This window comes from Spermophilus citellus (genome assembly GCF_964194105.1).
Source record: "Spermophilus citellus genome assembly, chromosome: 5".
In the NCBI taxonomy this organism is placed as follows: Eukaryota; Metazoa; Chordata; class Mammalia; order Rodentia; family Sciuridae; genus Spermophilus; species Spermophilus citellus.
The window spans coordinates 164,539,787-164,553,028 of record NC_138186.1 but is presented as its reverse complement, the minus strand read 5'-3'; the positions used below and the strand labels follow the sequence as shown (position 1 = coordinate 164,553,028).

The following is a 13,242-nucleotide window of genomic DNA, read 5'->3' as shown; positions in this document are numbered from 1 at the left end:
CACATGAGAAACCAGCCACATGAGGGCTGTATTTAAAAGGGGCATGAGATCAGAGACCTTCAAAACCAATGTGCTGCTACACACCTGTAATCTCAGCCTCTCAGGAGGCGGAGGCAAGTTTATCACAAGCGGGAAGCCACTTAGAACCTGTCTCAAAGTAAAAAAATAGAAAGACTGGGGATGTATGTCAGTGGTAAAGCACCCCTTGGTCCAATCCCCAGTACCCAAAAACAAAACCAAACAAAATAAAAAAGTAGAAGATGATCTGTGATAAAGTACCTTGCTCACCATAAGGATATATATTTCTGTAAAACTTGCTCTTAATTATATGTAGCTTCAGTCCATGATGAGATGATAGTTGGAATTCAGCATTTTTATAAATGTTTTATAATAATGTAAAAGCCCCTGGATCCCATGCTATTCCTTCCGTGATTCTGGCCCACACACTGAAGTCTAGACGTCATAGCTATTGGCAGCACATGTTCTAGGTCAAAACCTATGAAGTGGCCCTCTTGCATATTCTATCCTGTAACATGTCAGCAAATCCCAAGAATCAGTGGAGTTTAGATTAAAGAGAAAATAAAGAATAAGCTGAACATATCTACAGAAATCAAATATTATACTAATAAAAATGAATTACACATATATGCAACATACAAATGAATCTGAGAAACATAACATTAAGTTAAAAAATTCACAAGAAGAAAGTTGTGATTGCAATCACTCCTACACAAGAACGAGTCAGATTAGCTACAAAAGCATAGCCTTTAAAATCTGTCAGGGAGCCAAAAATGCAAAGAAGCCTAGATATGGCAAAGCCTTTCTCAGGAGAAAAAGGCCATCAAATGCTTCCGTCCCCAATGAAGCAGTGGGAAGGATCAGAACATCATAGACAGCAATGAATAAGCCAGCTAAACTTTCAACCAGCATCAGGAACCATGGGGGACTTCCAAAAAGATCAGAATTCCAAGGATTCTTGGCCACAGAGTAGGTGTGTGCCACCAGCCACCAAGAGAGTTGAAAGACATCTGATCAAGGCCTATGTCATAAAGGGTTAGAGCATAAAACTGAGAATGTCACTCTCTAGACACTCCAGACCACTGAAGTGGGCCTCCAAACTTGTGCAGAGCAGCCAGTAGAGATGTCCTGAGATTTAGAAAGCCAAGGCCAGATTGAAAGCAAAGATAACTCCCTGGTGACCCAAAAAGCTGGCAGTCAGGCTGAAAAGCAGAGAGAAATCATTTACAGTTCAGAAAACTGGTGCTGGGCTAGAAAGCATAAAGAAATCTTTAGTTTGTCCAATGCTCAGAACTCAAGCCCTGTAAAAAAAAAAAAAAAAAAAAAAAAAAAAAAAATTCCAATTCTGCCCTTAAAACATCTAAAGACAGTGATAAAATGAATCTAAATAAAGCTTCCCCCAAACCCACACCCATTTCAATTATAAATTGAGCATTCCTAATAGAAAAATCCCAAATTCAAAGGCTCCAAAAAACAAAACTTTTGAGTGCCATCATGATGCCATAAAGAAGATTCCACACCTGACCTCATAAGATGGGTGGCAATCAAAATGTAGGCAAACTAAAAATATTATACAAAATTTCCTTCAGGTTATGTGTGTAAGGTGCATATAAAACATAAACCAATTCTGTGTTTTGGTTTCATGTTCAAGATATCTCATTAAGTATATACACAATTCCAAAATTTGAAAAATAAATAAGATTCAAAACACTTCTAGTCTCAAGCATTTTAGATAAGAGATACTCAACTTGTACAAATCTGATTGACTCAGCCCACACACCAGAGACCTGAAAACATAATTCTTTTACACACAATGTCTGGCATTCAATAAAAAATGGTGAGGCAATGGTTGGGGTTGTGGCTCAGGGGTAGAGCATTCGCCTAGCATGTTTGAGGCACTGGATTTGATCCTCAGAACCACATATAAATAAAAGGTACTGTGTCCATCTACAATAAAATGAAAAAAAAAAACCCACAGTTTAAAAAAAATTAATGATGAAGCATGCAAAAAAGGAAGAAAATATAGCCCACAGTCAAGAGAAGAAATAGGAAAAAAGTAGATTCACATAAGATAAGATGTTAGGATTATTAAACAAGAATTTTAAAATAACTATCAAAAAATATGTCAAAGGATGTGGTAGAAAATATGGACATGAACAGATAAATATTTTCAGCACAGGACAGGAAACTATAAATTTTAAATTTTTTCAGTGTAGAAATGTTCAAAATATAAAAAATATAAGAAAATTTATCAAAAATGGCTTAACATAGAAAGGATCCATAAATCTGAAGACTAATAGGAATTACCTAAACTGAAACACAAAGAGAAAAAAAAAATAAAGAAAACAGGTGAAATAAAATATCTAATACATCTGGGACTATATAAAATGGTTTTGTATAAAAGTAATCAGAGTTCCAGGAAAGGAAAGAGAAGGGGATAAAACAAATATTTGAAGAAATAATGGATGAAAAATTTCCCAACCTGATGAAAGATATTAACCCACAGATCCAAGAACCTCAGCAAACTCCAACAGGGTAAATATGGAGAATGTCACACATAGGCACATCATACTTCAACTGTGAAAAAAAGAAAAAGAAAAAGAAAAAATGAGCTAGAGAAATATCACACATTATATATAGGAAAAAAATTCTAAAAAAAATAACAGCTATTTTCTCATCCAAAAAAAAAAAAAAGCCAGAAGACAACTGGCCAACATCATCAAACTGTCAGCACAGAAGTCTATATCCACTGAAAATATCCTTTAAGATGACAGGAAAATAAATATTTTCAGAAAAAGCAAAAGCTAAGAGAATTTGTCACCAGCAACTCCACAGACAAGAAATGCAGGGTAAAAAGCACTTTAAGCCAAGTGTGGTAGTGCACCCCTGAAATCCCAGTGACTCAGGAAGCTGAGGATCACAGTTTGAGGCTAGCTTGGGCAACTTAGTAAGACCCTACTCAAGGGAAAAAGGGGGGGCTGCAAATGTAGCTCAGTGGTAGAATGCCCCTCATTCAATCCCCAGTCCCAAGTCCAGGGTTTTGGTGGTGGTGCACTTTAAGCCAAAAAGAAATGATACAGTGAGTACCCAAAATTGCGAATATGTGAAGATAAATATGAAAAGCCCATTTTAACTGTTAGATATTTTATAAATGTACATATGTGTGCATGTTTTATGTGTGTATATATGTATGTTATATTTTATATCTGGATGTATGTCATGTTTTAAAATATCTGCATCTCTTATATTTTATTTATTTGTTTGTTTCTTTTAAATAGTATTGACCACTTAGAAATAACATTACTGGCTTTATAGTACACATAGATATAAAATCTAGAATAATGAGAGTACAAAGGATGGGAAAAAGTAAGGAAATTAAAATGTTTCATGTTTCTTACATTTTTCTTTAAGTACAACACTGTTACTTGGAGATAGAATATAATTGGTTAAAGTTGCAAATTGTGATCTCTTAAGCAACTACTAAAAATAGCACAAAGAAACATTCAAAACTTTTTAAAAGAATATAAAAATACGCAGTTCATTTAAAAGAAGGCAGAAGATACAAAAGAAAAACAAAATGCATATTAGATAAATAGAAAACAAATGCCAAAGTGATCAACGTAAACCCAACTATATTGAGACAAGTAGCAAATTTTGAATATGGAATATTGTATTCATGTTCCTTCCTGAAATTGATCCTGGTATTGATCCTTATATAAGAGAATATTCTTTTTATTAAGAATTACATGTGGAAGTATTAGGACAAGAAGGGTCATGATGTCTGAAACTTATTCTTCAATGGCTCAGGGAGAAGATATAACAAACAGCAAGACAAGGGAAAGAACAATGACGACAGAAACATATCAATAACCAATGAATCTGTCTAAGGGGCAGACAAGAATTCTATGAATTATTCTTGCAACTGTTCTAGAACTCTGAAATCATTTCAAACTAAAAAGTTGTTACATCTGAAGAATTAAATGTATTCAGTGTGATGCTCTTTTGTTAAGTAGATATTAAATCAATGTTATCATTTTAAAAAAAGATTACATATGGCATGACACTCTATTTATAAAGAAAAAATAAACCAAACTAAACAACCTATCATTTGAGAATGCATAAATGCAAAACCCTTGAGGAGAAAATAAAAAGGTGTAATAATGATTGACGAGGCTCAGTCTGTGATGGCCGCAGGGTAGGAGGGCTGTTGGACTTGGGCAGCAGCAGTGAGGGTATGAAGAGATTCAAAATGCTGCTACTATTTTTGCACCACAAAGAAATGATAAATGTTTAAGGAGATAAATATGCTTACCCTGAGTTGAACATTACAAAATATTTATGTGAACAGAAACATCACTTAGCACCGCATAAATATGTATAATTTTATGTATCAATTAAAATTTTTTTAATGAAGAAAGCAGTGGTATTGATTGGTTATTGGACTGAATAGTAGTTTCATGAATGTTCTTTATAGTATTTTATTTAAGAACTTGTACCAAATAGTATATAAAATCCTCTACATGAATTAATGTACTTTTTAAAGGTAAAAATTGAGGCAATAGAAGATCATCTGGTTTATAAAGATGAGTTTGAATTAGGGCTGGCCTTCATATCTAGAGAAGAGCCAAACAAGAGCTATAAGATGGACCCCACCTTTACCAGAACTAGTGCATATTTCATTAGACCCAGTTCCTGGATGTAACTTAAATTTAAGTATCTATTGACCACCAATGCCTTTTGCCTTCCTAACAGAATGAGCTACAAAAGAATGAAGCACTTTCTTGAAATCCTTAATTTAAATTCTCTGGCTAAGACATAATAACTCTGCCATGAATAAATTATGTGCAACATTGTACTGCAAAAGAAAAAATCTCCAGGATATGCAGATAGGACCCATTAAATAATTAACCGTCACTCTATTTTAGGAACCTCCAGGAGTCCTTCCTGCATAATACGGGATCACTTCCCACTAGCTGAGAAATAATGCAATAAAAACGGGAGTGGTCAATAATATCCTTGAGAGCTTTATTTGATCAATTCGAGTGTCCAAAGTCAGAATCCATAAAACAGAAAATTATTCTAGGTGCTGATGGTTGTTCACTAACATCTCTTCCAATCCTGCTCTGCACCCCCCCACCCCGCCCTATATATATCACAGATTGCTTTGTTTGTCTAAAACATTTAGGTCAAAAATAAAGAAATACTACAAAGAAGTCTTGGTTAGCCAAGTGAATCCCAACCCTACTACTAGTTTTCTAAGTGTCTAAGAAAGTCTCTCTCCTTGTCTTCAATTAACACACTTGAAAAGGGATGTTGCTTTATTCGGAATCCAGAAGAATTATACAGAATAGTCATAGTTTGTAAGGCAAATGTGTTCCACAGACACGATTGATGATAAATTTTATTAATGTCCCCAACTTTACAATTACACCATTAAACAAAAAATATTTATTGAGGGTCAGGTGTGATCAGGTTCTAGTCTAAGGACTACAGATATGGTAGTGGACAAAAAAGGAGTCTCAGCCTCCAGGGTCTTACCCATATTGACCTCCTACACAAATGAATGGGCAAGCGCCTTCATGTCAAGAGGTCATTTCTAAGGCTTTGTTCATTGTTGTTTGTTTTGCAGCACTGGGGACTGAACCCATGCTAGGCAAGCATTTGACCTCTGAGGTACAACCCTCATGTTTTGGTTGTTGTTTTTTTTTTTTTTTTTTTGAGACAGATCTTGCTAAGTTACAGAGGCTGGCCTTGAACTTGTGATTCTCCTGCCTCAGCCTCCCAAGCAGCTGGGATTACAGGAGTACACCACTAATAAGGTTTCGAAGTCACCTAAAATCCTTGTAGGTTATAATTGTCCTTGGCGCCATGACTGTGCTAACTGCAATGTGCCTTGGTAAGGTCTGGAGAGTCATCTACCACCATCTGTATCTGCCCCATGCTGTTCTACTGTGCACAGCATGGCCATTGTTTGGCCAAAAGAACATGGGACACTTTGCAGACATGTTTTCCTGAGGTGGTGGAGACCTGGATACAGTTCTGCAGAGGAGAGTTGATGAAATGGAGTCCTTAAATGTTATAAGGGCAGCACACAACAGATTCATTATTATGGAAATGACACTTTCATTTATGGGAGACAGCACCTGAAGCTATCATTTCAATGTCAAATGGCCTCAAAGACACGTGCATTAAAGGCTTGGTCTGGGGTGGGGGCATTGGAAGATGGTGAACCTTTTGGAGGTGAGGCTCCATTGAGGCTCTTCTTAGTATTTGGGGGTGTGCCCTCAAAGGGGATTGTGAGACCCTGACCCCTTCCTTTTCCTCTTTTGCTTCCTGAATTGAACAGTTTTCTTTCCCATGTTTCCACCATGGCCATTCTGCATGTCTACCAGCCACCTAAGAGCAAGGAGTCCACCAAATCAGAGACTGAAAGCTCTAAAACCAGGAGCCAAAAAAGACTTTTTTTCATTGTAAGCTAATTATCTCTAGTATATTGTTGTAATGACAGAAACATGACTAACAGACGGAGTTCTTCTGTTACAAGGGCAGCACCTTCTACTAGATTATAAAAGTTACCCCCTCCACGACAGTGACTTCATTATAGGAAATGACATTTTTGTTTACCAGTGATAGTCCCAAGCTCTATCTTCAAAGCCAAGAATTCTACAGATTCACGATGTTCATCATTTATTTCAGAGTGGAATAACTAAATTGAAAAATCAAAGAAAGGAAAGGAAGAAGAGAAGGAAAGAAGGAAGGAACAGAGAGAAAGAAAAAACATAAGGGGTTTTTTTTGGGGGGGAAAGGGGTACCTGGGATTGAACTCAGGGGCACTCCAACACTGAGCCACATCCTAGCCCTATTTTGTATTTTATTAGAGAGAGGGTCTCATTCAGCTGCTTATCGACTCGCTAAATTTCTGAGTCTGGCTTTGAACTCCAGATCTTCCTCCCTCCTCCCCTATTCTAACTCAATCCTCTGCCTCCCAAACTGCTGGGATTATAGGCACTGCGCCGGCAACATAAGGTTGTTTTTTTTTTTGTTTCTGTTTTTTTGTTTGTTTTAATCATCAATGGATTCCTAGCAATGAGAAATTTGAGAATGTTCCCAAATTTCACATTTGAGCAGCAATAACACATTGGAACTGTCCGAAGTGACAGCACAGAATTGGGTGCCATGGTCACACCCTTGACCTAGGCAGGCCCCCTGCACCTTCTTTCTGCCCCTGTGACCAAGAGACTGTAAAATTTCAATATTTCAGAACCAAAGCCTTTTTAGTTTAAAAATTCCAGCTATCAAGAAAAGTAGGCTGTGAGAGAGAGAGATTGAAGAGAGAAAGAGAGAGGGAGGGAGGAAGGTGAAGAAACTGATGGTGTTCGCTGATCTTTCCAAATCCTGGTTCTGGAGTCTTTCATGAGGCTTAATACCTTCAGGAGCAGTGAAGTGTGTGGGCCTGCCGTCCGCTCCCTTCCCTCAAAAGCTATGAAAAGCCTTCACCTCTCTGTGGTGCTCCACAGTCTGAATGAAGGTGGCACAGGTGGGCAGTCCTGGGCTGCCTGAGACAGGGTACGATGTTCCAGCTGCTCACACCTGGCAGCCTTCTCTACTGCCTCCACAATTCAGGGACAGTGGCTCCAAAAATGGAGATGAAACCCAGGGTCTGGATCAGCGCAGTTCCCCAGGCCCCTCAGGACTCCACTCTGCAGGGGCAGGACCCAGGACATAGCTTCACACAGGCTCCTGGGCTGTGTGACAGTCTTTCTTTTAATGAGTGACTGCACAGCTCCCATTTTTTTGGCCGTAACATGCTCTCAATCACTCTCACTGTTCCTTATTAACCTATATATTCCCTTCCCTTGAAAGGCTCTCAGAAATGGGCAGCCAGAGTCCTGGGAGGACTTCTAGGTGTATTCTGATGATATTTACCACTTACTGAGCAGTTGCTATATACTGGGCAATGCACTAAGTATGCTTTTTCATTTAATTGTCACAACATTTAAAGGTAGACATTATCGATCCCCTTCTATAGATTGGGAAACGGAGGCCAAGAAGACAAACCATTTGCCAGGGGTCATACTGTTGGGATCTGCCTTTCCAAAAGCCCTGTCCTTAACCATGTCTACACCTGGGGCACAGCACAGTGGGTCTGAAGGAGCACTTTGTGGGCAGGAGCCTTCCCACACCAGTGCCAGCATCTTGGTGATCATGGGACCTGTCCCAGCCACTCACTTCATCTCCCAGATGGGAATACAAGTTTCTACTCTGCCTTTCTCCAGCAGTTGAAGAAGCATCAGCATCTGTTGCTGAGTTCCAATAAGTTCATTTCTCTCGAACAAACATGTCCATCTGCTCAAGATCAGCAATAAGAGGAGTGGTGAAAGAAGAGATGCAGATAAAGAAGTTCAAAACTGAAGTTACAAGTTAGGTGTTTTTCTTCTCACATTTTTCATTTGTCTTCCTGGAAATGTTGGGGATGGGGTCAGATTATAGTGTTTAACAATGAAATTCCATTAACATTAAAAGCTATCAAAATACAAAATTGAACAAAGTTGGGGACCATGTAGTATGCACTCAATAAATAGTAGAGGTAGGCCAGAAGAAAGACAGGCAGGGAGCACCTAATGCCGGTGTTTCCTGGGGATCTTATTTAATGATTAGCCAGTTGGTCTTTCATTTCCTATGCAAGTGGCTAATTGGCTCTTTTGAGTGTCTAGCAAATTTATTTGGCCAAAGTTATTTAATTTCTTTCTGTCCTTAGCAATGAGAAAAGAACTTAAAAGACAATGCTTGTGACAAAGCAATTAAATGCAGTGACAAACGGTCTTAGCTAGCCATAATATTCTGAAGTTTGAATTGACCTGTGATTTTTCTCAACTGAAGCCCCATAGGATGGGGCTCCTATTTTCCCAATAGTTCCAATTGCCTGGTTGAAGCAACACCCATGAAGACCAAACTCACTCTCTCTCTCTCTCTCTCTCTCTCTCTCTCTCTCACACACACACACACACACACACACACACGCTGACTCCCACAAAGCTGATACAAAAATAATGCTGCAAATAGCACTCATAAAATCCCAGTGCATGCGCTTATCCCTTTCGTCATAGCATGACACTGATGCAGAAGAGCTGTGACAACCTGCAAGGGGGACTCTGGGGGAACTCTCAGAAAAAAAGCACACAGATCAAGAAATGAAAATGAATTTATGATGGTTTGGTTAGAAGCTATGTTTAAATTAAGAAAATAAAGATAGTAAGTACTAACTGGGATATGGGGGGAGGGGCTAGCCATCCAGCAAGGATTTGGGTATATATAAAAAATGAAATATTCATCATCCTACACAAAACACACTTGTGGCTGAAGCTCGGCAACACAGTCACAAAATCAACCAACTGCCTCCACTCTTAAAAAAGCCATGAAAAGAGCAAAAATGCCAATATGGATCCATTCAAAACTTTTTGTTACTTTGGGAATATAGAGAATACAGCCCTACCACAGGCCCACCTGTAACCCAAGACACTGTTAGAGGGATGCATGTCTCTGTTAAACACATAGCCTCACCATTCAGGTGGGTGGCAGTGGTCATTCTGCGTAGGATGCAAATATGTCAGGGACCTCTGTGGCCCTTCCTCCGGCTTCCATGGATCTGTAGGGACAAGAGGCTGGCTCTGGATGGGGACCCACAGAAGCAAGAGAGGGGGCACAAAGCATGCCTCCTTGCCACCCTGCACACCCACTCCCCCCCTTGCCCTCTCATCACATGACTCCACCAACTAATCTCAGCCATGAACACAGGGACTTTTCTAGGAAACACCTGGAAAATCCACACAGTCAAAAATGCTGGAGAAATTTTGTGTGTGAGGAAGAATAGGGGGTGGGGGTAGCTTCCATCTGTGAACTCCTTCCTCTCCTATTCTAACTCAGTCCTGTTAAAACTGTTCATCATAGCTCCGTGTTCAGAGAGAAAATGTTTCCCCTCGGAGAGTCTGAGGGTTCTGAGTGAAAAGCATTTACATTATCAAGAGACCATTCATTTCTGATTGAGACAGCATTTCCACTAGCAAAAGCCAGGCACAAGATCAAGCCCACTAAGGCTTATCAAAGACAAAAGTAAACAACATAAAAGATTTTAATTAACTCTACCCAGCTGAAATAGATGGAAACTGAAGGCATTGCATGCCCCTTAATAACCAGGTTATGGGAAGCTCAAAGAACTACCAATAAATACATGGCTTTTTCTTTTAAGTCTAGAGGGGGAAAATGACTACAACTTTCACTGAACACAGCTATGGGGGATTACATAAGGAGCTGCATCCCAAATGCTGGACTCAATCACAGCAATTGAAACTGATTCAGAATATGGCTAAACTGTCTTACCTAATGACTATTAATAAATAAGAAGACCTTTCATTGGTTGGCAGGAAGATAGCTGCTACTGGCCACTTTGATTCCTGAAAAAGGCTCACATGTACTTTTTTTCAGATAAAATTCTCAAAATCCCAAAGTATTTTCTCTGGCATCAGAAGTTGCCATATCTGGCCACACTTTTCCAGGCCTACATGTTTACTTTCACCTGTTCCCAAACTGTTTATTTTGGACTTTTTAAAAATTGAAACTTCTTTGAAAGTGAAGAGTTTGGAAACCTCACAGGAAGTCAGAACTCATTCATCAATAGTGAACAAGTAAGAAGAATGAAGGGGTGGGGGATGAAATTCTCCATCTAGGGTACACTAGGTAGCCTACACTTTTAAACCTAAAATAACCCAGATTTCTTATTATTCCGCAAAGTTACATAGAAGATTTAGCCAACTGAGCTTAATGCCCCACATCTTGTTAGCAAGGAGGAGGGGGAAAAAAATCAAGCCTGCTTATTCCTGATTTAGAACTATCTCCGGAAGCCTCCCTCCCATAGAGGCTGCACCTGGGCTGGTGTACAGGTTCCCAAACTCGGTGGAGAGCGCCACGATTCAGTCACCAGCGGCCCCACCTGCCAGTCCCACCCTGCGCAGGAGAGGAGCAAAGCCCGCCACACCGTACAAGTGTCCCACTACCCTCTCCTCTGCTTCCAGGAGCCTGGCCCCGCACGGCAGCATTTCGGGGTACTGAAAATCAAACAGACCCTTAATAGAACAGGAGGGCGGGCGGGCTGCCATTATATAATAACATAGAGCAGATAAGACTTCTAGAAAACGAAAGTAGTCGGCGGAAGGGGGAGGAGAGAGGAATGGGGCAATGGGGAGCTGTCGCCGCCACTTACTCGAAGGCGAAGAAGAGTCCGCTAGTAACCAGGATGAGGATGAGCGTCAGGTAGAAGACGCCCGTCTGCCGGGCCATCATGATCCTCCCGTTGCAGAAGAACTTGTTTCTGCCCGGGAACACCTCCCATTTCCTCCGGGCCGCGATTTTCTTCTTCTTGTGGGGCGACTCCATGGGGGAGGAGCTGTGGGTGCTGATCTGACTGTACTCGCAGTCTTTCATGGGCCCGCCGCCGCCGGGAGGCATCCACGAGGGCAGCCGGCTGGGGGCGCACACCCCCAGAAGCCCCCCGGCCGCGCGGGCCCCGCCGAGCCACGACCGCCGCCGGCCGCCCGGCCGCCCCCCGAGCCGCGGTGCCGCGACCCCTACACGGGCTCCCGGCTCGGCGACAACTTTACCGAGGACACCCAGGTTAACCCCTCGGGGAGCCCAACTGTCATAGCAGAATCCGCTTTCGGCAGGGACGATGCTCGTCCGCAGCCCGCGGCAGCGGTCCTCCGTGGCTTCCAGCCCGCGTCCCGGGGCTCTGGGGCCCCGTGGGGCGCGGGGGATCGCCTGGCAGACCCCCCGGTCGCCGTGCGCCTGGTCGCGCGCTCGACCCCGCCGCCCCTGGGCCCCCGGCCGCGCCTCGGTTCCGGCACACCGACCCCGGAGCGCTGCGCCCCGAGGGGACACAAGGCGGCGGCCCCGGCGCCGGCTTCTTCAGGAGCCACTTCTGCGCCTCGGCCAGGTTTATTCTACTCCTTCCTCCCGGTGGCGGATCCTCCCAGGAGAGAGCGCTGCAAACTGGGCGGCAGCTCGCGGCACCGGCAACCCCTCCCAGGGGTGGGGACAGCCACGCACGTTATTCTGTCAGGATCGGCTCGGCAAGAGCCCCGGCGCTGCTCGCGCCGCGACCCCGCGTCGGCGCGCCCGGCAGCCGAGCCCAGTCCGCGGCCCGTGCGCAGGGCTCCCGGCGGAGAGTGGTGTCTGCGGCTCGCGGGCTGAGAGGCGGGGGACTCCCAGGCTTCCTACTGCTCAGAAGAGCCAGTCCCGGCGCTCCGAAGGCCGCCGGAGGGCCGTGGGGACACCGCCACAGACACTTGTTTGCAAGGCTCAGCCCCGGCGCGCGCGCGGCGCTCGGAACGGGTCCGCCTCCTCGCGGCCGGCTGGGCGGCGGCGCCCGCGCCTTGCCAGCGGTGCTCCTCCTCCAACTCCTCCTCCGGGCGGGCGAAGCCCCCGCACCGGCACGGCGGGGTCGCCGCCCCAGTCCCCTGCAGGCGAACGCCCTGGGCTCGGGGACCCGGCAGGCCCGGCGCAGCAGGCCTCGTTCCCCACGGCTTTGCCGAGGAGTGATCGGGCGCAGCGCCCGCGGCACCGCCACGCCGTGCGCTCTGTGTCCGCCTGCAGGCTTCTCTCCCGGGTTATTGCCGGCAGCAACTGCTGCCTCGGGACACGCACGATTACACCGTCACTCGCAAACCCATTCTTGCAACTGCCGAGACCTGACGAGTCACGGCGCGGAGAGGTGACCCTCCCCGGCCTGTACCCCAGCCCCGCGCGCTTCCTCTTCCTCCCCATCGGGGCGCTTGGTCGAGTCGCCGGGGGACTCTACTGATGTCCCGGGAACGGGGTGGGGCGCCCGACGACAGGTCGGGGAGCGGCCGTCCGAGACAGGCCTGACTCTGGGAAGGACTGCGGGCGGGGGTCTCGAGGCCGAGCTTCCAAGGAAGGAGGAAAGAGAAGAGCCGAGGAGTCTGGGTCCCCTTGCCCCGGCTAGGGCTTCCCTCCCATAGTAAAAGCCCCTTGGTGGCCAGGCTTTTGGGGTCGCTGCCTTCCGGCCCTTTCGCTCTCCACTTCTCCCCCACGGGCGCTCACAATTGGCTTGTTTTATTTCTCCCTCCTTTTCCCGGCGGACCCCCCTCACAAGCACTGGGACCCGGCGCCTGTCCGCTCCGCCTGCGCCTCCCTCCCCCAGGGGCCTGACCA

At 44.2% G+C, this 13,242-nt stretch overlaps 1 protein-coding gene across 4 annotated transcripts in view; it reads right to left on the bottom strand.

The window, feature by feature from the left end:
- ZDHHC14 (zDHHC palmitoyltransferase 14) overlaps positions 1-12,433 on the bottom strand; it is a 262,933-nt gene extending 250,500 nt beyond the window's left edge. For 3 of the 4 annotated variants that reach the window (XM_081296611.1, XM_081296612.1, XM_081296613.1), the window contains exon 1: positions 11,276-12,433. In XM_081296611.1, the coding sequence (XP_081152737.1) occupies positions 11,276-11,520 (245 nt within the window). In that variant the 5' untranslated portion in view covers positions 11,521-12,433. Of the gene's footprint in view, positions 1-2,500; positions 2,596-11,275 lie in introns of all 4 variants that reach the window. The other variant, XM_081296614.1, reaches the window with a different exon arrangement.
- Between the last annotated feature and the right edge of the window lie 809 nt (positions 12,434-13,242).